The sequence below is a fragment of the Staurois parvus genome, unplaced genomic scaffold (genome assembly GCF_062004578.1).
Source record: "Staurois parvus isolate SC_StPar_1 unplaced genomic scaffold, SC_StPar_1.0 ptg001476l, whole genome shotgun sequence".
NCBI classification, from domain to species: domain Eukaryota; kingdom Metazoa; phylum Chordata; class Amphibia; order Anura; family Ranidae; genus Staurois; species Staurois parvus.
In genome coordinates, this window is record NW_028319272.1 from 112,612 (window position 1) to 136,450 (window position 23,839).

At 42.5% G+C, this 23,839-nt stretch overlaps 1 protein-coding gene and 1 long non-coding RNA gene across 2 annotated transcripts in view; one reads left to right on the forward strand and one right to left on the reverse strand.

Annotated features, from left to right (window-relative positions):
• Window positions 1-4,989, forward strand: part of SRMS (src-related kinase lacking C-terminal regulatory tyrosine and N-terminal myristylation sites) — a 30,782-nt gene extending 25,793 nt beyond the window's left edge. The window contains exon 8 of the mRNA XM_089662439.1: window positions 2,479-4,989. Within this exon, the coding sequence (XP_089518565.1) occupies window positions 2,479-2,660 (182 nt within the window). The 3' untranslated portion in view covers window positions 2,661-4,989. The remainder of the gene's footprint in view (window positions 1-2,478) is intronic.
• The window catches only part of LOC149435786 (uncharacterized), a 40,079-nt gene extending 31,041 nt beyond the window's left edge, over window positions 1-9,038 (reverse strand). The window contains exons 1-2 of the long non-coding RNA XR_016308370.1: window positions 8,977-9,038; window positions 30-203 (exon numbers count right to left, since the gene is read on the reverse strand). This is a non-coding gene — a long non-coding RNA (uncharacterized LOC149435786). The remainder of the gene's footprint in view (window positions 1-29; window positions 204-8,976) is intronic.
• Window positions 9,039-23,839: the final 14,801 nt, after the last annotated feature.

Genomic DNA, 23,839 nt, shown 5'->3' on the forward strand with positions numbered 1-23,839 from the left:
CAAACTATGAGTAAAACGTTCTTACTTACCCTGATGGAGGGGAATTCTTCTTCTCCCTCTCCACTCTTAGCTGGGGAACCAAAAGCAGTCAATCACTAGACAAAAAGTGGTGCCATGATCCACAGGAGACCAGGCAGTGCTGAAGATCCTCATGATGGAAGAGTAGTCAGGAACACTAGAAGAGAGGTCTCATCACCAGAATCCTAAAAGGCAGAAAATGACAGACAGCTAGGTGTCTACTCAAAACTAAAAGAAATGTAACTAAGAGCTCCTAACTAGTACTCTCAGGCAGCTCTTTTCTCACTCTCTGGCTCTCTGCCCACCACATACCCCTGAGGAACCAGTAAAATGGACATATGACAAGCCTTAATTTGAGTAGCGATCGGGGGCGGACTGACCATTGGAAACTCGGGCACTGCCCAAGGGCCCGGGGTCAGTAGGGAGCCCCATGAAATGCCCCTGGTACCTTTTTTATAGGCTTTTTTGAGTTTGGGCAAGGACACAGGGGCCCCATGATCCCCTATTGCCCGGGGGCCCCATGAGTTGTCAGTCCACCCCTGGTAGCGATCATTTAGAGGAGAACCCTGGTTTGAATACAAAGCATAGAATCTTTTAAGAGTAGCTGATGGCATTACTTGATACAAACAAAGAGCACTTATCTTTCCCGTAATAAGAGCAGAGCGCAGGGGCTAATTGACCATTTGGAAACTCAGGCACTGCCCGAGGGCCCGGGGTCAGTAGGGGGCCCCATGAGATGCCCCTGGTACCTTTTACATAGGCTTTGTTGAGTTTGGGCAAGGACACAGGGGCCCCATGATCCCCTATTGCCTGGGGGCCCCATGAGTTGTCAGTCCACCCCTGGCAGAGCGTAATATTATTTAGTCCGTCTGACACCCTCAACATTGTAGGTTCACCATCTACATTTCTTCATACTGACTACTACCAGATAGGAAAAGCTTCTTCAGCATCATGATGTCTCAACATGTGTTTTTGGTTCAGACATTAGGAGGTGCAGGAGGTGCCACTAAGGGATTTGCTGTCATTTTCTTGCAGGGAAACAATGGCAACTGGGCCAGGTCCAATCCATTCTTCCTCCAAGATGAGTCACCTGGCAGTCTTTGTGGATATTCCAATTCAACCTGAAAGAGCATCATGTCTATGAATACCATTAGGGGTGTAGGATCTCAACTAAGGGCTTTATTTTGTTGGCTATGTATAAAGTATATCTAAAGACCACATGACATTTAAGTAGCTAAAGTATCTAAAGCTACAACTTTTTTAATTTTTGCACAGATCTGGTGTAGGTAGGTGCAGTCTGTATTCTCCACTGCGGGTGGCGCTCGACCACAGCGGCAATGCAGATGGCAGAGGAATTTGAGAGAAATTAGGTTTCTCTATGATTTCCTCGGTTACCCAGGGTAGTGATCCGGTTGGATTCACATGTGACCCTGGCAGCCATCTTGGGTCAAGCAGAGTCTTTTAAAGAATCTGACCGCTGTGTTTGGCACACTTTATGAGAGCGTAGGGATAAGTTCCCCATCTCTCATCTGGCCAGTGCCAGCAGTAGGGAAAGGTTCTGATGGAGTAGGGAGAGAGCAGGGACTATGTCTACCTTCTCAGGAAGCTTCGCCCTTGGGTCGGACCGACCAGGTCACATTCTGCTCCTTGTGGCAGATGCTGTCAACATCCCTGAGTCTTCAGACTGCTATCACTCCGTGGCACCAGAGGGGTGCGCCTCCCCACTGGGCCTGTTTGTACTGTTGGCCTACATTGTTCTTCACAAATTGAGACTCTGTGTGCTTACTGCCAACCAGGGGCGGACTGACCATTTGGGAACTCGGGCACTGCCCAAGGGCCCGGGGTCAGTAGGCAGCCACATGAGATGCCCCTGGTACCTTTAATAAGATTTTTTGGGTGTGGTTTGAGTGTAGGCGAGGACACAGGGGCCCCATGATCTCCTATTGCCCAGGGGCCCCATGAGTTGTCAGTCCACCCATGCTTCCAACCACACCACACTGCACCTACACAACACTGGGAATGCTTAAATCCCTGTCAAGATTAATATGTCATTTATGTCCCGATTGGGAAGATTCCCTGTACTTCCTGTCCTGTAGACACAATAGGATATGAGATTAAATCTCTCCAAAGTGAGGAAAACCCTTTTTAGAACATCTATCATCATAATGTGTCCCAGGTGAAAGACTTCCATTCTATCCTGATTTTGGTGACAACTCAATATTTTAGATTTTTCCTCACTTTTTGTTCTGGTGGCAATGACCTTGAGGATAAATAAAGACAAGGAATCCATTGTAGACATAATCTGCAAAATAAAAGTTCTAAACCTTCCCTATGATATAAAAAAAAAGTTTGGGCTTTCTATATACTTCAATGTCATGTGGTTTTTGTAGACACAAAAGGTTCCTCTTTAGGCTTTTATGGGTCATGGATCAGACTGACGTTTCTTTCTCTTCTCACCAGGGTGGAATAACAGGGATGTGTTCGCGAGAGTCTCCAAAGGCTACCGACTTCCTCAGCCGGCCAACTGCAAAATGGAAATGTACAATTTGATGCTGCTTTGCTGGAAGGACAAGCCCCAAGAAAGGCCCAGTTTTCAGGAGCTGGTGGAAACACTAACGGCTATCGAGAGGATTGTTCGGTGACATACTGGACTAAGAAAAAGATGGCCGGTTGGTGTGATTCTCCGTCGGAGAACAACAAAGTAGAGTGTACTTCTGTTAACAAGTATTAAAAAGTCAACTTACAGCCTACCGACAAATCAACTTTTTGCCAAGACAACAAATTATAGTATCTTCCACTGAACAAACCTGTACCTGGCTAGATCGCACTTCCAGATTGTCTCTTATGCTGGCGGGACATTTGTCAAACTTTCCGATACTTTATACAACCAGAAACATAACGTTTTCCTAATTTTCGGTTTATTATACTGAGACGTGTCAGATTGGATATCATCAAACTGGCCGTTCCATTTTTTGGCCATTTTTGTAGCCCCTTTTTATGAATAGTTGCATCGATTTCATTTTCTTTACCAAACTAACCTACAAAATATAATTCTATGTCAGCTTCACCATGAATTATTGGGGTTTTGGAAGACATTTTGTCAGCAATTTCACACAGCACTTATACACAGCACCTTGAAAGACATTGTTTTATTCTTTGAAAATATAGTCACTAGTAACATCTGAGTATTGTTGGTTCTAAATGGGACTTCAACACTTCCAAAAACTAGGATTTGTTTTTTTAGATGTTGCCAGGTTGAAGGACTCCCTGACTTCTCTATCTCAGAGACTCTAACGTGGAGGAGAAGTCTCCTCAATGACCCATTTTGACCATTTTGGGGGTTTCTCTAGTTCCCTGCTGGATTTATATTTATTGACTTTATATTTTAGAGAATGCAACTGTAGGGTTGACACTCCCTGGAGGAGGGGTGGGCAAACCCGGGAATTGTCACAATGATATCCCCACCAGAATCCTGAAGGACAGGAGAAGTCAAAGGGTGGTACAACCTATCGGCATCTGCCAAAAGCTGAGATATCTGTTGTAGGCGGGGTTAAACGTGAACCATTTTGTGACCACAATAGGCCCTCCAGTAGGGCCCACAGTAGGGTATAGCTCAGCAATGGGCAAACTATGGCCCGGCGGACCTTTTAATCCGGCCCGCAGAGCGTGATACAAAAAAAAACAGCCAGGGAAGGCAAACATTTGCATCATTCAGCGCGCTCAAATGCAATGATTGGCCAGTCTCGCTGCCACTCACATCCTGATAGCCAGTGATTGGCTGTCAGGATGTGTGTAGGCGGGGCAGCGTGACGAACGTGAGGGGAGCTAAGCTCCTCTCACAGTCCGCCCTGAAGACTGGAACGGCGCAGGAACACGGCGAGAGGAACACGCGGAGCAAAGGTAATTTAATTTATATTAATTCACACATACACATCATTCATCTACTCTTGGTCCAGCCCCCGGGTCCAATATATGAACCCATTGCGGCCCTCAAGTCAAAAAGTTTGCCCACCCCTGGTATAGCTGCTTTCATCAAAGCCTTATCACACAGGTTTTAAGCCACATGAATGATTTAAAGCTCACTCAACAGCACTTGCACTGATTAGCATAGTTGCATAGCATATTTGAATGAAGAGTTAGTCACCGGTCACACCACTGCGATTTAAAATTGCGCAATTTGTGTGCAATTTCAGCGCTATTTCAGGTGCGATTTCTGAAGACTTTATTGCTACTTGTGAAGATTTACAACGATTTCTTGCAATTTTCAGTGCGATTTCCATTATATTCTGTTTGTGAAATCGCAACAAAACTGCAAAAAAAGTAATGCAAGAACTACTTTAGAAATTGCGTCGCAGCAAATCGCAAATATTAAGACACTGACAATTCACATTCATTAGATACGATTTAAATTCCTAAATCGCACCGGTATGACGGGGACTTAAGTCCCTGGTCGCACTAGGTGTGACTTGGCATAAGATTTGCATGCCATACAACTTGCCAAGGCACACCCTATTGTCCGCAATTACAGAGGTCATATCGGGGCGGTTATGACTAGGCCAGAGCCGCCCCGATTTCTAAAGCAGTACATGCACTACTTTTGGTGCGATCTGCATACACATCTGTGCATGGGCGGACTAACAACTACTCATGGGGCCCCTTTGTCCTTGCCCAAACTCAAAAAAGCCTATGAAAAAGGTACCAGGGGCATCTCATGGGGCCCCCTACTGACCCCGGGCCCTTGGGCAGTGCCCGAGTTTCCAAATGGTCAGTCCGCCGCTGCATCTGTGTCAGCTGTCTTGCAAATCGCACCTCAAATCGGCATTTCATCTGACTTAGAAATCATGCGACTTGACTGTAGATCGGGATCGGTGTGACCGGGGTGTAAGGTTCACAACTTGTCCGTTTTTTGGCAAACCGTTTCCATTCACCATGTACTGTGACTTATAATAAACATGTATATTTGTATCTGTATCCAGACTGGTGATTTGTTGTATTGTTCTTTCTCTGGTCACTACATGGAGACTTACATACACTCTGCACATTGTTTATAAAAGCTGCAGTTCAGAAAATATTGTTTCAAATTTGGCAAGCCTGAATTTAGTGGCAGATACCTCTGAAGCCTAGTGGGAGGGGGAGGGGGAGGGGGATTGTAATCCCTTTTAATAAATTCTGACTATTTGTAGGGCTAATAGGCAGACTAATGTCAAAAGGCATGTAAAGCAAGGTACTGTCATGTACAAAAAATAAATATTTTGCAGGGTCCGGGGAGAGCAGATGTAGTGAATGCAGGGTCCGGGGAGACCAGATATAGTGAATGCAGGGTCCAGGGAGAGCGGATATAGTGAATGCAGGGTCTGGGGAGAGTGGATATAGTGAATGCAGGGTTCGGGGAGACCGGATATAGTGAATGCAGGGTCAGGGGAGACCGGATATAGTGAATGCAGGGTCCGGGGAGAGCGGATATAGTGAATGCAGGGTCCGAGGAGACTGGATATAGTGAATGCAGGGTCCGGGGAGACTGGATATAGTGAATGCAGGGTTCGGGGAGACCGGATATAGTGAATGCAGGGTCCGGGGAGACTGGATATAGTGAATGCAGGGTTCGGGGAGACCGGATATAGTGAATGCAGGGTCCGGGGAGACTGGATATAGTGAATGCAGGGTTCGGGGAGACCGGATATAGTGAATGCAGGGTCAGGGGAGAGCGGATATAGTGAATGCAGGGTCCAGGGAGAGCAGATATAGTGAATGCAGGGTCAGGGGAGAGCGGATATAGTGAATGCAGGGTCCAGGGAGAGCAGATATAGTGAATGCGGGGTCCGGGGAGAGCGGATATAGTGAATGCAGGGTCAGGGGAGAGCGGATATAGTGAATGCAGGGTCCAGGGAGAGCAGATATAGTGAATGCAGGGTCAGGGGAGAGCGGATATAGTGAATGCAGGGTCCGGGGAGAGCGGATATAGTGAATGCAGGGTCAGGGGAGAGCGGATATAGTGAATGCAGGGTCCAGGGAGAGCAGATATAGTGAATGCGGGGTCTGGGGAGACCGGATATAGTGAGTGCAGGGTCTGGGGAGACCGGTTATAGTGAGTGCGGGGTCCGGGGAGAGCGGATATAGTGAATGCAGGGTCCAGGGAGACCAGATATAGTGAATGCGGGGTCCGGGGAGAGCGGATATAGTGAATGCAGGGTCCGGGGAGAGCTGATATAGTGAATGCAGGGTCTGAGGAGAGCGGATATAGTGAATGCAGGGTTTAGTAACACTTTAAACCTTGGGGATGCCAGAGCATGTTGCTCTACAGAGAGACAATGAGTGATGGCAGTTTTGCAAACAAGAACTTCTGTTCTTTGGGGGAGTCTGGTGAGAAGGTCTATTTACCTGCTCATAATGGATTTTGATGTAGTTAGAGCCGATCTAACTGTTATATATTACTGATGTGGATGAGCTGTCTAAATAAATGAATGCGGTTTATGCCTTCCTGACGATGGGAGAGCAGTAACACTGGTCTGAAATCCTGACCTGCTGTGTACAAGACAATAAACTACCCCTATGGAGAGCTTCCTACCCCGGACTGACAACTCATGGGGCCCCTGGGCAATAGGGGATCATGGGGCCACTGTGTCCTTGACCAAACTCAAAAAAGCCTATGAAAAAGGTACCAGGGGCATCTCATGGTGCCCCCTACTGACCCCGAGTCCTCAGGCAGTGCCCGAGTTTCTAAATGGTCAGTCCGCCCCTGTTCCTACCCCTAGAGATGTCAGAAGCAGGGCGATTGGTATGACCACCATCATCTCTCTATGTACACGGCCAGAAACAACTCCGAAGGTGCACAAGGAAATATTTATTCATATTTTCTAAGAAATGAATTCCATTCTGACTTTTCAGGTTTCAGCTATTTTAAGACTTAGAAATATATTTCTGTCACAATACTTCACATAACAGAATACAGGTTTAGGCCCCTCAGGGGTGTTTGTACATTGATCCTGTAAGGTGCACTTTCGGTCAGGAAGCCGTGAAAATATTCGGCTTCTAAAAATAATCTATTTCCCAGCACGGTGTGCAAAGATGAAATCACAGCATGTCCCCAAGCAGAGATGTGGACTACTTTCAGTATTTCAAATATCCTGTTTAGTCTCCTAGATTGTCAGCTCCCAGGATCAGGACCCACCTAACCCTCTTGTATTGAGCTGTATTGTTGCTGTATTGTCTCCCGTTATATTGTAAAGTGCTGAGCAAACTGTTGGCGCCATAAATCCTGTATAATAATAATATATAAATCCTGTATAATAATAATAATATCTAAATCCTGTATAATAATAATAATATCTAAATCCTGTATAATAATAATATATAAATCCTGTATAATAATAATATATAAATCCTGAATAATAATAATAATATATAAATCCTGTATAATAATAATATATAAATCCTGTATAATAATAATAATATATAAATCCTGTATAATAATAATATATAAATCCTGAATAATAATAATAATAATATATAAATCCTGTATAATAATAATATATAAATCCTGTATAATAATAATAATATATAAATCCTGTATAATAATAATATATAAATCCTGTATAATAGTAATAATAATATATAAATCCTTTATAATAGTAATAATAATATATAAATCCTGTATAATAATAATAATATATAAATCCTGTATAATAATATATAAATCCTGTATAATAATAATATATAAATCCTGTATAATAATAATAATAATATATAAATCCTGTATAATAATAATATTATATAAATCCTGTATAATAATTATAAGAAGAATATATAAATCCTGTATAATAATAATAATATATAAATCCTGTATAATAATAATATATAAATCCTGTATAATAGTAATAATAATATATAAATCCTGTATAATAATAATAATAATATATAAATCCTGTATAATATATAAATCCTGTATAATAATAATATATAAATCCTGAATAATAATAATAATATATAAATCCTGTATAATAATAATAATATTTAAATCCTGTATAATAATATATAAATCCTGTATAATAATAATATACAAATCCTGTATAATAATAATATATAAATCCTGTATAATAATAATAATATTATATAAATCCTGTAATATATAAATCCTGTATAATAATAATAATATATAAATCCTGTATAATAATAATAATAATAATAATAATAATATATAAATCCTGTATATTAATAATATATAAATCCTGTATAATAATAATAATATTTAAATCCTGTATAATAATAATATATAAATCCTGTATAATAATAATAATATATAAATCCTGTATAATAATAATATATAAATCCTGAATAATAATAATAATATATAAATCCTGTATAATAATAATATATAAATCCTGTATAATAATAATAATATATAAATCCTGTATAATAATAATATATAAATCCTGTATAATAGTAATAATAATATATAAATCCTGTATAATAATAATATATAAATCCTGTATAATATATAAATCCTGTATAATAATAATATATAAATCCTGAATAATAATAATAATAATATATAAATCCTGTATAATAATAATAATATTTAAATCCTGTATAATAATAATATATAAATTCTGTATAATATTAATATATAAATCCTGTATAATAATAATAATAATATATAAATCCTGTATAATAATAATAATATATAAATCCTGTATAATAATATATAAATTCTGTATAATAATAATAATAATAGTTAAGGTGCAACCGGTCATGACTGCTTGTATGAGGACAGGCCAGCCTAATACAACCGCTCATTGATACTCTATGGAAAAACTTTACAGAATTCTCATCTCCTTCATCCTGTAATTGTTCCCTTCCCAGAAAGGTGCACAGAACTTGTGGTATAAAAGGGCACATCCCCTTCCACATCTTTTTTCTGTTTCATATACCACTTTAGGCATTGACAGACACTATGGTCACCTGCTGACTTGGCACCATCCACAGGCATCTTAACTCTTCAATAACACACAGAAGTTGAATTCAATGTAATTTTTCTTCATATTTGTGCAGTACAGACAATGTTTATATAGTCTTTTGAAGTGTAAGAAGACAACGGAGTAGATTTGCTAAAGGTAAATAGACTGTGTACTTTGCAATTGCAGTTGCTCCAGGGCTTAGCTCTGCTGACTTCCATCATCCAATCATGTGCAAGCAAAAATGCTTTTTTTTTTCCTTGCATGTGACTGGATATTCTTTGAGCTTCGGTTCGTATGCATGTGGTGCAGTAAGCGCAGTGAACCCTGGGTGTTGCTTACACTGCACCGAAATCACACTCCATTCATGTGATCTGCCACCAGGGTCAATATTAAATTAATGACACCTCAAAACAGGTCGCAAAACGCAGTGCGATTGCACTGCACTTTACAAAATAAAGGGAGACAAAACAGCAACAATACAGTTCAATACAAGAGGGTTAGGAGGGCCCTGATCCTGGGAGCTGACAATCTAACACAGTAATACATAATATCAATGTTTTTCTTTTTTACCTGCAAGTGGCACCATAATTGTGCAGAGCTGGCAGGACATCTAGTGGAGATTATTATTAACTGCAGCACAGAACTGAGGGCGACAGAGACGAATTATGTTGAAGTTTGTGTGGAAGAAAGATACAACATACCAGGGGCGGACTGACAACTCATGGGGCCCCCGGGCAATAGGGCATCATGGGGCCCCTGTGTCCTTGCCCACACTCATAAAAGCCTATGAAAAAGGTACCTGGGGCATTTAATGGGGCCCCCTACTGACCCTGGGCCCTCGGGCAGTGCCCGAGTGCTTGAATGGTCAGTCCGCCCCTGCAACATACTAATATGAGAATATGAGATCGTGTATCCCATCAAGATCTGGGGCCCAAAAGGCTGATCTGAACAGTATTTTTAAAACCTAAATACTCTGAAACTGTAATATCTCATTCCGTCTATACAGAAGAGGACAATTTTCTATAGTTAGGTATGGTATTAGTGGTATCACAAATTCACATTAACATATACTTTTATTTGTGTGTGTTTTGGGGTGCAGTTGGTGTCAGGGGCGGACTGACCATTCGAGTACTCGGGCAGTGCCCGAGGGCCCAGGGTCAGTAGGCGGCCCCATGAAATGCCCCTGGTACCTTTTATAGGCTTTTTTGGGTGTGCTTTGAGTGTGAGCAAGGACACGGGCCCCGCGATCGCCTATTGCCCGGGGGCCCCATGAGTTGTCAGTCCTTCCCTGGTTGGTGTTTTAGCTGCAGTGGTCATGATTAGGGTCTAGCGTCAGGGGTCGCAGGGGTTGCACCTGCGACCCTGCCCATGCTTCAGGGGGCCCAGGTGGCTGCAGCAGGTCCAGTGCAATGATTCTACATTGAACTTGCAAGCCAACCTGTGTCGGATTACTACCTCTGTGACTGCCCCAGGAATGCAACAGATGTCTTTCTGGAAAGTCTCCAATCGGCACTTTCTACTACTCTGCAGTCAGGGCTTCTTGCAGGACTCGGTATAATTCTTCTGGGGTTTCTTGAGAATTTGTTGAAATGGTGTCATGACTGGAAAAACAGGTTGAGAAACGTTGCTTTCAGCTATTTGCTGATTGAGATATTTCAGAAAAAAATACCATATTACGGCCCCTAGATGAAGCTATTGGAAATCACTGCTGGGAAAACCACGGCCAGAATTCGTCATGGATGAGCTCTGAGGAAGAGGCAAGTCCTCGAAATGCGTCAGCCTATTGGATGTCTACATTCCCTATTGCAGACTGTTACTCAGCGCAGTGTTGACCCAGCTGTTCTTTTATGACATGCTGTGACTTTACTGTTGTTTGTGAGCACAACACCTACTTTATTTCTTATTAAACATTTTTTATTTTATTTATTTATTTTTTATTTATTTATGTTATTTCTATAGCTCTGTCAATTTACGCAGCGCTTTACATATATATTGTACATTCACATCAGTCCCTAACCCTCAACGTACAATCTAAGGTCCCTAACTCTCAACGTACAATCTAAGGTCCCTAACCCTCAAGGGGTGTACAATCTAAGGTCCCTAACCCTCAAGGGGCGTACAATCTAAGGTCCCTAACCCTCAAGGGGCGTACAATCTAAGGTCCCTAACCCTCAACGTACAATCTAAGGTCCCTAACCCTCAAGGGGCGTACAGTCTAAGGTCCCTAACCCTCAAGGGGCGTACAATCTAAGGTCCCTAACCCTCAAGGGGTGTACAATCTAAGGTCCCTAACCCTCAAGGGGCATACAATCTAAGGTCCCTAACCCTCAAGGGGCGTACAATCTAAGGTCCCTAACCCTCAAGGGGCGTACAATCTAAGGTCCCTAACCTTCAAGGGGCGTACAATCTAAGGTCGCTAACCCTCAAGGGGCGTACAATCTAAGGTCCCTAACCCTCAAGGGGCGTACAATCTAAGGTCCCCAATCCTCAAGGGGCGTACAGTCTAAGGTCCCTAACCCTCAAGGGGGGTACAATCTAAGATCCCTAACCCTCAAGGGGCGTACAATCTAAGGTCCCTAACCCTCAAGGGGCGTACAATCTAAGGTCCCTGACACTCAAGGGGCGTACAATCTAAGGTCTCTAACCCTCAAGGGGTGTACAATCTAAGGTCCCTAACCCCAAGGGGCGTACAATCTAAGGTCCCTAACCCTCAAGGGGCATACAATCTAAGGTCCCTAACCCTCAAGGGGTGTACAATCGAAGGTCCCTAACCCTTAAGGGGCGTACAATCTAAGGTCCCTAACTCATTCATACATACACATACTAGGGCCAATTTAGACAGGAGCCAATTCACTTACCAGCATGTCTTTGGAGTGTGGGTGGAAACCGGAGTACTCAGAGGAAACCCACACAGGCACAGGGAGCACATGCAAACTCCAGGCAGGAGGTGCCATGGTTGGGATTTGAACCAACGACCCTAGTACTGCCAGGCGGAAGTGTTAACCATTTAGCCACTGTGCTGCCCAATAATAAAGCAGTTCTTGTTTGCTCCAAAACTGTTGCCTAGTCTTTTGGGGTAGCTACAGCTAAGGTCACTTGCCTTGTGTTCCAGAGCTTGGGAAGCAGCTTCTTGGCGGAGATACCCAGTCGGGGTGTCAGGAGTCCGTCACATATATAATTTAGTTATTTATTTATTTTTGTTAATTATATTGGGACAGCTTTCCTATAATAATAAAAAAAACAAAAGACACAGATCAATATTTTGCACCAAATGACGGCCCAATTTGTCCAGAAAAACAAAAAACAAAGTATAATTCTTCTGGGGTTTCTTGAGAATTTGTTGAAATGGTGTCATGACTGGAAAAACAGGTTGAGAAACGTTGCTTTCAGCTATTTGCTGATTGAGATATTTCAGAAAAAATTCCATATTACAGCCGCTAGATGAAGCTATTGGAAATCACTGCTGGGAAAACCACAACCAGAATTTGTCATGGATGAGCAAATGTTTGTCACATTCGCCCCCAAAAAAGTTTTATAAATAGAACCCTTTAATGTTTTTATCTCACACAAATAATATTCGAATATACACAAAAAGAAAAAAAATATAAAGAAAATTAAATGAAACAAAGTAAACAACACTCATGAATATTATAAATCATGTATAATAATAGCATACCCCCCCACCAAAAAAAAAAAACAATCTCTTTATTTAAAAAGTAGTATTTTTTCCATCCAAATTTTGTTTAAGCAGCTCAAAGGGCAAACCTGGGAGTTTTTTTGTAATTATGGGGAAAATCCATTTTAACTGAATCAGCTCATCCCTAACAAGAAATGCCTACATGATCCTATCCCTTCCTGGATTGAAGAAATTGAAAGTGACACCAAAATGTATGACATTGTCGCTCCTGTCCCCTCCCTCCGACTGGCTTCTCCTTTGCTTTGCCAAGAGATATAAATCTTACAGCAACGAGGAAGTACAATCAGAATTGTCCCTGGAATTCATTTCAGACTCCCCAGCCGTTGGCCTTCACATATTGTATGCACCTCTCTCCTGGGAGTCACGCCACATTTGGAATTTTCCGGCTGGTAAAACTGAAACTTTTCCTGGCATAGTAACAGTCGGCGCTTTCTTTGGTTCTGGTCACCTCCTGGTTGTCCGAAGGTTACGTGATCATGAGCAAGCCGGTACATACGTACATAGCTCTGTTTGATTTCAATGGCCCTATGAAGGAGGACTTGAGTTTCAAGGCCGGAGACCGGTTTCAGGTTGTGAAAACAGACAAGGGATGGTACCAGGCCGAGAAGATAAACTCTGATGGCAGCAAAACCGGCGAGAAAGGACTGGTACCATCGAACTATCTAGCAGAGGAAGCGACAAAGGAGAACAAGACGTAAGTAGAAGCACTGGGTTCAGGTAAGCCAGAAAAAAAAATTTCAGAAAAGGCAAGTACCTTTTCTTGCTGAAAATGGAGCTGTGGGTGGGGCAGAGTGATGACTTTGTGAGTGAGTCACAATTTGCATATCAAATGTGACCGGGCAGTGTAAGGCACAAAGAGATTCTTGATATTCAATGTAAGAGCCAATTAAACTTCTATTCAATCTACAGGTAAGCTATAAGGCCCCTTTATCCACTACGTGATGCAATGGTGCGTATATATGTCCTAGTCTGGGTACTGTCATAAATGAGCGTAGGGCCACACCTCACAGAGTGTGATGGGGGTTTTATAGGGCAATAAAGCAAATAGACCCAAATTTATACAAAACTTTATTTATGCAAAGCTAAAATCCACAATACGGGACACATATTTCTAATATACCCCATGTGTTAGATCAGGGCTTAAAATTTCAAGTCCTGAGCTACTAGCCAGGCCTTAGATTTACTCGCCACCAACAAACACACACAAACAGAGACACCTGTACATACACACAGACATGTACATACACACACAGAAACAGGTACACACACACACAGAGACACATGTACACACACATGTATACACACAGACATGTACATACACATACACACACAGAAACGTACACACACGCACAGAGACACATGTACACACACACGCATGCACACAGATACATGTACATACACAGAAATACACATGTACATACATACACAGACACATGTATGTACATACACACAAACACATGTACACACACAGACACATGTACAGATACACACAGACACATGTACATGCATAAACAGAACCACCACCATCCCATAAAAAGTTGCAGTACTTCGTTGTTCACTCACAGATCCGGGTACTGCACTCTAGGGGGAGGCAGAGAGCACAGCACACACTCCTTGCTTTGCTTTCACTGCGCTCAGCTATTGTGCAGTCTGACGGCTCCCAGTGTCAATGACAGATCCGGCCTGAGCTCAGAGCCTGCTCAGCGAGACGCCCTGGGGGACCATAATTTCCACTCGCCATTGGTGAGCAGACGAGTGGAAATTTCAAGCCCTGTGTTAGATTTAATGATATGCTCATACAGACTACACTGTATTTAATAATATTGTGATCCTCCCAGGTTGGACAGGCATGCAGTATATATACAACAAATAGACTCCTGCCCAAATGTTCGAGACTTATTCTTTCTCGGGGCAATCAGATGGACACCGTGTTGATAGTCAGCAAATAACTCAAAAGCTCAAAGTGGAATGGTTTGTAATCAAAATGTAAAACCATGGTAGTTCATCTTCTCCATCCAACCTATCACAGGGAGGGTGGGGGAACCCAGCCATACAAACAAAGAGATCCTTGGGGCGCTCCAAAAAGATTCTCACTGGGCCCATCCAGCGACATGGCCGATCACCATCACCCCTCCAGGATACAGCAGCTGCCACTTGTTTTATTTTTATGTATTACAATTATTTGGGGATTAGCACTGATGTAGTGTCCAACCACCCCTATTCCTAGACAATACATACTTTACAGAGGTGTCTTGGGGTAACGAGTCGGCTTTACACATACTTACAACTGTGCGCAACAAAGACTTCTGTTTTTATTTTAAATGTGAAATATTATATTAAGGTAATTTCTTTGGGTTTGAATACCAAGAGTGCACCACATGCAAGTTTTGACCCATGTGCTCTTTAATAAAAGGACAGGCTAGGTCACCTGTGTCAAACACAAGGCTGCAGCTGACTCCAGCCCTCCTCCAGACCCTGCACTTTCTGCTTCCCAGCATTGCACCCATCTTCTTCCTGGCAGCAGCGCAAGGTAAGGGGGGTGCACTGTGGGGGTGTAAGGGAGGGTGGGTGACTCTTTACTACTGATGTTGTAAGGGCTCTTGACATCTGATGTAAGGGGGGGGGGGTGCCCAGGACATCTACTCTTACAGATAGAACCGGGTAACTATAATGAGGATGCAGCCCACGATGACACTGAGTTTGACACCTCTGGGCTAGGAGATAGAGAAGGGGAGAGTCCTACAGGAGCACGGTCTTTACGTATTAAGAAGTAAGGTATTATCAGGAACAATTTTTTGGTTTTGCACAAAGTAAGGAGGAGTTAGAACCCCTGCTGGGTTTTTATTGCTGTCTGTGTCCCTACTGAAGAGACTTAAAGCCGAGTTCCGCTCACACTGTAACAATATAAAAGTCAGCAGCTACAAAAACTGAAGCTGCTGACTTTTAAAAAACAGCCACTTACCTGTCCCATGATCACACAGTGTCCTCCCCGAAGCACGTTTCACCGGCCGTCCTGTGTTCCAGGTGCCGGCATCTTCAGTGTGGGCACCCAACTGTAACAGCTTCTTAGCCGGGTGCCCACTGCGCATGTGCGAGTAGCGCTGCGCTTCCTGAATGGCCCCATTGTCTTCTGGGACCTGTCACGTGTCCCAGAAGACTACAGGGGGAAGGCTAGGAGGACAACTTCCACTTCTGATTGCCTAGGCCAGTGGTGGGCAACCTTTTTTTTCAACTGAGCCAAATCTCGCCAAAACCACGATTGAAATGTATTTTGAGAGCCACATTTTTAAAACTGAAAATACATCTCCCATATAGTAATTCATCCCCCATAGTAATTCATCCCCCATATAGTAATTCATCCCCCATATAGTAATTCATCCCCCATAGTAATTCATCCCCCATATAGTAATTCATCCCCCATAGTAATTCATCCCCCATATAGTAATTCATCCCCCATAGTAATTCATCCCCCATATAGTAATTCATCCCCCATAGTAATTCATCCCCCATATAGTAATTCATCCCCCATATAGTAATTCATCCCCCATATAGTAATTCATCCCCCATAGTAATTCATCCCCCATATAGTAATTCATCCCCCCTATAGTAATTCATCCCCCCTATAGTAATTCATCCCCCCTATAGTAATTCATTCCCCATATTAATTCATCCCCCATATAGTAATTCATCCCCCCTATAGTAATTCATTCCCCATATAGTAATTCATCCCCCATAGTAATTCATCCCCCATATAGTAATTCATCCCCCATATAGTAATTCATCCCCCATATAGTAATTAATCCCCCATATAGTAATTCATCCCCCATATAGTAATTCATTCCCCATATAGTAATTCATCCCCGATATAGTAATTCATTCCCCATATAGTAATTCATCCCCCATATAGTAATTCATCCCCCATAGTAATTCATCCCCCATATAGTAATTCATCCCCCTATAGTAATTCATCCCGGCGCGTTCCTCTCGCCGTGTTCCCGCGCCGTTCTGGTCTTCAGGGCGGATTGTGAGAGGAGAGGAGTTCGTCACGCTGCCCCGCCTACATCCTGGCTGCCCCGCCTACATCCTGACAGCTGCAGAGTCCTGACTTTTGGGGCGGCCGCCCAAGAGGAGGGTGGGGGGCGGCTGCCCGAGAGGAGGGAGGGGAGGAGTCGGCCGCCCGAGAGGAGGGAGGGGGGCGGGCGCCCGGCGCATTTAAGTTTGTAAAGAGCCGCATGTGGCTCACGAGCCGCGGCTTGCCGACCACTGGCCTAGGCAATCACCGCGGAAGTACCTGTCAATTTTGGGTACCCGCCCCCCAAAGGTGCCAATCCTTAATAGGGAGTGGGGGACCAATCTTTAAAGCGGAACTTCCCCTTTTGGGTGGAACGCCTCTTTAACTTTTTTTGTTGGATACAAAAAAGGGAGACAGAAGTAATCTTGTCAAGGCAAGGAAAATCCCCTTCTAAGCTGGCCATAGATGATAAGTTTTTGTTTCAGTCAAATTTTGACTCTCCACCATCCAACCCTTATCCTACCACTCCCACTCATGACCACCCCACGAAGGGAATGGCCGACTGAAGAGTCTACGATACACTAGGCTTCCAGAAGAAAGAGAAGCTAGGTCCAGGCAGCGGTCAAGACAGACAGTAGGTGAGAAAGTAGTAAGGTCCAAGCAGATGTCAAGGCAGGCAATAAACAAGAACGTAGTCAGGTCCCAGCAGAGGGGTCATCAACAAACAGAAAACTGGCAGGCAAGCATTATAGCTCAAGCTCTCATGTAGCTGGCTGTAAAAACACAGCACCTTCCACTTCAAAGGCTGGAACTTAAATACCCTTCCTGGTTAAACTACAAGCCCAGAATTACTACTGGGAGCTCTGGAAGTCCTTGCAGGAATTCTGCCAGTGCCAATGGAAGTCCTAGTTGGAATTCTGCCAGTACCAATGGAAGTCCTAGCTGGAATTCTGCCAGTACCAATGGAAGTCCTAGTTGGAATTCTGCCAGTACCAATGGAAGTCCTAGCTGGAATTCTGCCAGTACCAATGGAAGTCCTAGCTGGAATTCTGCCAGTACCAATGGAAGTCCTAGTTGGAATTCTGCCAGTACCAATGGAAGTCCTAGCTGGAATTCTGCCAGTACCAATGGAAGTCCTAGTTGGAATTCTGCCAGTACCAATGGAAGTCCTAGCTGGAATTCTGCCAGTACCAATGGAAGTCCTAGCTTGAATTCTGCCAGTACCAATTGAAGTTCTAGCTGGAATTCTGCCAGTACCAATGGAATTCCTAGCTGGAATTCTGCCAGTACCAATGGAAGTCCTAGCTTGAATTCTGCCAGTACCATTCGAAGTTCTGGCTGGAATTCTGCCAGTACCAATCGAAGTTCTAGCTGGAATTCTGCCAGTACCATTCAAAGTCCTAGCTGGAATTCTGCCAGTACCAATCGAAGTTATAGCTGGAATTCTGCCAGTACCAATCGAAGTTCTAGCTGAATTCTGCCAGTACCAATAGAATTCCTAGCTGGAATTCTTCCAGTACCAATGGAAGTCCTAGCTGGAATTCTGCCAGTACCAATCGAAGTTCTAGCTGGAATTCTGCCAGTACCAATGGAAGTCCTAGCTGGAATTCTGCCGGTACCAATGGAAGTTCTAGCTGGAATTCTGCCAGTACCAATGGAAGTCCTAGCTGGAATTCTGCCAGTACCAATGGAAGTCCTAGCTGGAATTCTGCTTGTACCAATGGAAGTCCTAGCTGGAATTCTGCCAGTACCAATGGAAGTCCTAGCTGGAATTCTGCTGATACCAATGGAGGTCCTAGCTGGAATTCTGCTGATACCAATGGAGGTCCTAGCTGGAATTCTGCCAGAACCAATATAAGTTCTTGCAGGCATTGTGAGAATACCAAAACATGATCTTGCACCGTTATTCATGATCAGGAAGTAAACATCTACTTTTTGATCTGTACCAGAATTAGTAAACAAAAAAAATGAACAATTTTAATTTGCTTCTTAGAAACATCATCACAACGATTGATCAAAAATATCTGTTTTCTGATGGTGTTACAAAGCTCCTGCAGCAACAAATATTTTACTTTGTCTAGATACAATGGGGGAGATTTACTAAGACTGGAGCATTCAGAATCCGGAGCAGCTCTGCATGGTAGCCAATCAGCTTCTAACTTCAGCTTGTTCAATTAAAGCGGAGTTCCACTCACCGGTCAAGAAATAAAAGTCAACATCTACAAAAACTGTAGCTGATGACTTTTAAAAAGCAGCCACTTACCTGTCCCTCGGTCCTGTGGTGTGTCCCCCGCAGCCCGTTTCACCGGCCGTCCTGTATTCCAGGAGGCCGGCATATTCAGTGTGGGTACCCAGCTGTGACAACTTGGGGCTTCACAGTCAGGTGCCCACTGTGCATGTGGGAGTAGCGATGCGCTTCATGAATGGTCCTGTAGTCTTCTGCAACCTGCCACGTGTCCCAGAAGACTACAGGGAGGGAGGACACCTTCCGTTTCCGATCGCATAGGCGATCGGACTGGAAGTGGGAGCGGGTACTGGTCAAATTTGGGTACCCACTCCCCCCCCGCCCCCCAAAGGTGCCAATCCTTAATGGGGAGCGGGGGATCAGTCCTTAAAGCAGAACTTCCCCTTTTGAGTGGAGCTCCGCTTTAAGCTTTGACAATGAAACCTGGAAGCTGATTGGTTTCTATGCAGAGCTGCTCCAGATTCTTCTCCGGGTTTAGTAAACCAACCCCAATGCTTCTCTACGACAGGAATTGTTGAAATATCTTGATAGTAACAAGTGGTATTGATGTCATTTACTTCATTGACTTTACAAAAGTGAGATCTAGGTGATGAGAGCTTTGTATGTCTTAAAACTAAATAAAATGGTTTGTAAAAAACTAAAATCTTTTTTTGGTTGCTGTTTCCACTTAGGGATGACATAATAAGTGGCCTGTCGGATAAATATGTGAGTATGACGGCCTTCCAGGCCACAGCTGAAGACGAGATCACTGTTAAAGCCGGAGAACGGTTCCAAGTCCTTTCCATGGAAAAGGATCGCTGGCTGGTGAACAAGGTGCAGGTGACTGGAGAAGGGGACACTGCAACGGGATACGTTCCTTGTGTTCACCTGGTCAGAGAGAGGCCAGTGGAAAAGCAGAGGTAAGTCCAGCAGAGAAGACTGGGTGTGGCCATGGGGGTCTTGCTAATTAGTGAATTGATATGGTTTACCATCATTATTATTACATTAAGGGTAAACCATTTCAATTCACTAACAAGACCTCCACACCCCATTTGGTCCAGTAAATTCCAATAAACTTTCCTAGCAGATCATAAAAAGTTAGCAGTTTCATAGATTCTATTGAGACAGCTCAGCGCAGCAGAAGGAGGTCTAAATTTGGTCTAACAGGTCTGTATAACCAGGGTACAAGCAAATATGGGGGAGCTTGGGATCAGCTCTGGTTTGGTCTGAAACTGGAAGTCAGCACTGCTAGATCAAAAAGAGTGTGGGGGGCTTGCTAATTAGTAAATTGATATGATTTACTAAATATGAATAAATTATCACTCCAGAGAGAGAGATATAATTTCGCCCGGAACAAATCATTAGTAATACCTCATCTGGAATATGCAGTTCAGTTTTGGGCACCAATTCACAAAAAGAACATTGGGGAACTGGAGAAAGTACAGAGAAGGGCAACCAAACTGATAAGAGGCATGGAGGAGCTCAGCTATGAGGAAAGATTAGAGGAACTGAATGTATTCTCTCTTTAGAAGAAGAGATTAAGGGGGATATGATCTCCATGTATAATACATAAGGGGGGATATGATCTCCATGTATAATACATAAGGAGGGGATATGATCTCCATGTATAATACATAAGGGGGGATATGATCTCCATGTATAATACATAAGGGGGGGATATGATCTCCATGTATAATACATAAGGGGGGATATGATCTCCATGTATAATACATAAGGGGGGATATGATCTCCATGTATAATACATAAGGAGGGGATATGATCTCCATGTATAATACATAAGGGGGGATATGATCTCCATGTATAATACATAAGGGGGGATATGATCTCCATGTATAATACATAAGGGGGGATATGATCTCCATGTATAATACATAAGGGGGGATATGATCTCCATGTATAATACATAAGGGGGGATATGATCACCATGTATAATACATAAGGGGAGGATATGATCTCCATGTATAATACATAAGGGGGGATATGATCACCATGTATACTACATAAGGGGGGATATGAACTCCATGTATAATACATAAGGAGGGGATATGATCTCCATGTATAATACATAAGGGGGGATATGATCTCCATGTATAATACATAAGGGGGGATATGATCTCCATGTATAATACATAAGGGGGGATATGATCTCCATGTATAATACATAAGGGGGGATATGATCTCCATGTATAATACATAAGGGGGGGATATGATCTCCATGTATAATACATAAGGGGGGATATGATCTCCATGTATAATACATAAGGGGGGACATGATCTCCATGTATAATACATAAGGGGGAGTATGATCTCCATGTATAATACATAAGGGGGGATATGATCACCATGTATAATACATGAGGGGGATATGATCTCCATGTATAATACATAAGGGGGGATATGATCACCATGTATAATACATAAGGGGGGATATGATCACCATGTATAATACATAAGGGGGGATATGATCTCCATGTATAATACATAAGGGGGGATATGATCTCCATGTATAATACATAAGGGGGGATATGATCTCCATGTATAATACATAAGGAGGGGATATGATCTCCATGTATAATACATAAGGGGGGATATGATCTCCATGTATAATACATAAGAGGGGATATGATCTCCATGTATAATACATAAGGGGGGATATGAACTCCATGTATAATACATAAGGAGGGGATATGATCTCCATGTATAATACATAAGGGGGGATATGATCTCCATGTATAATACATAAGGGGGGATATGATCTCCATGTATAATACATAAGGGGGGGATATGATCTCCATGTATAATACATAAGGGGGGATATGATCTCCATGTATAATACATAAGGGGGGATATGATCTCCATGTATAATACATAAGGAGGGGATATGATCTCCATATATAATACATAAGGGGGGATATGATCTCCATGTATAATACATAAGGGGGGATATGATCTCCATGTATAATACATAAGGGGGGATATGATCTCCATGTATAATACATAAGGGGGCATATGATCTCCATGTATAATACATAAGGGGGGATATGATCACCATGTATAATACATAAGGGGAGGATATGATCTCCATGTATAATACATAAGGGGGGATATGATCACCATGTATACTACATAAGGGGGGATATGAACTCCATGTATAATACATAAGGAGGGGATATGATCTCCATGTATAATACATAAGGGGGGATATGATCTCCATGTATAATACATAAGGGGGGATATGATCTCCATGTATAATACATAAGGGGGGGATATGATCTCCATGTATAATACATAAGGGGGGATATGATCTCCATGTATAATACATAAGGGGGGATATGATCTCCATGTATAATACATAAGGGGGGATATGATCTCCATGTATAATACATAAGGGGGGATATGATCTCCATGTATAATACATAAGGGGGGATATGATCACCATGTATAATACATAAGGGGGGATATGATCACCATGTATAATACATGAGGGGGGATATGATCTCCATGTATAATACATAAGGGGGGATATGATCTCCATGTATAATACATAAGGGGGGATATGATCTCCATGTATAATACATAAGGGGGGATATGATCTCCATGTATAATACATAAGGGGGGATATGATCTCCATGTATAATACATAAGGGGGGGATATGATCTCCATGTATAATACAAAAGGGGGGATATGATCTCCATGTATAATACATAAGGGGGGATATGATCTCCATATATAATACATAAGGGGGGATATGATCTCCATGTATAATACATAAGGGGGGATATGATCTCCATGTATAATACATAAGGGGGGATATGATCTCCATGTATAATACATAAGGGGGGGATATGATCTCCATGTATAATACATAAGGGGGGATATGATCTCCATGTATAATACATAAGGGGGGACATGATCTCCATGTATAATACATAAGGGGGAGTATGATCTCCATGTATAATACATAAGGGGGGATATGATCTCCATGTATAATACATGAGGGGGATATGATCACCATGTATAATACATGAGGGGGGATATGATCTCCATGTATAATACATAAGGGGGGATATGATCTCCATGTATAATACATAAGGGGGAGATATGATCTCCATGTATAATACATAAGGGAGGATATGATCTCCATGTATAATACATAAGGGGGATATGATCTCCATGTATAATACATAAGGGGGGATATGATCACCATGTATAATACATAAGGGGGGATATGATCTCCATGTATAATACATAAGGGGGGATATGATCTCCATGTATAATACATAAGGGGGGATATGATCTCCATGTATAATACATAAGGGGGGATATGATCTCCATGTATAATACATAAGGGGGGATATAATAACCATGTATAATACATAAGGGGGATATGATCTCCATGTATAATACATAAGGGGGGATATGATCTCCATGTATAATACATAAGGGGGGATATGATCTCCATGTATAATACATAAGGGGGGATATGATCTCCATGTATAATACATAAGGGGGATATGATCTCCATGTATAATACATAAGGGGGGATATGATCTCCATGTATAATACATAAGGGGGGATATGATCTCCATGTATAATACATAAGGGGGGATATGATCTCCATGTATAATACATAAGAGGGGATATGATCTCCATGTATAATACATAAGGGGGGATATGTGCTCCCAGCACATATGTCCGTGACTCACAGAAAGGTCCCGATCTCCCCTTTTGATCGGGACCTTTTCTGATCATGTGACCGTCATGATGGCGAATCACAACGGTCACATGACCCTAAAACCTGGCTTCTAAAACTCTTAAAGGGCCGGGAGGATCCTGAAGAATTCACGTGATTTAGCATGATGTAACGCGTAGGTCTAATAGTTTTATATAACACGGGGAGGGGATTTATCCT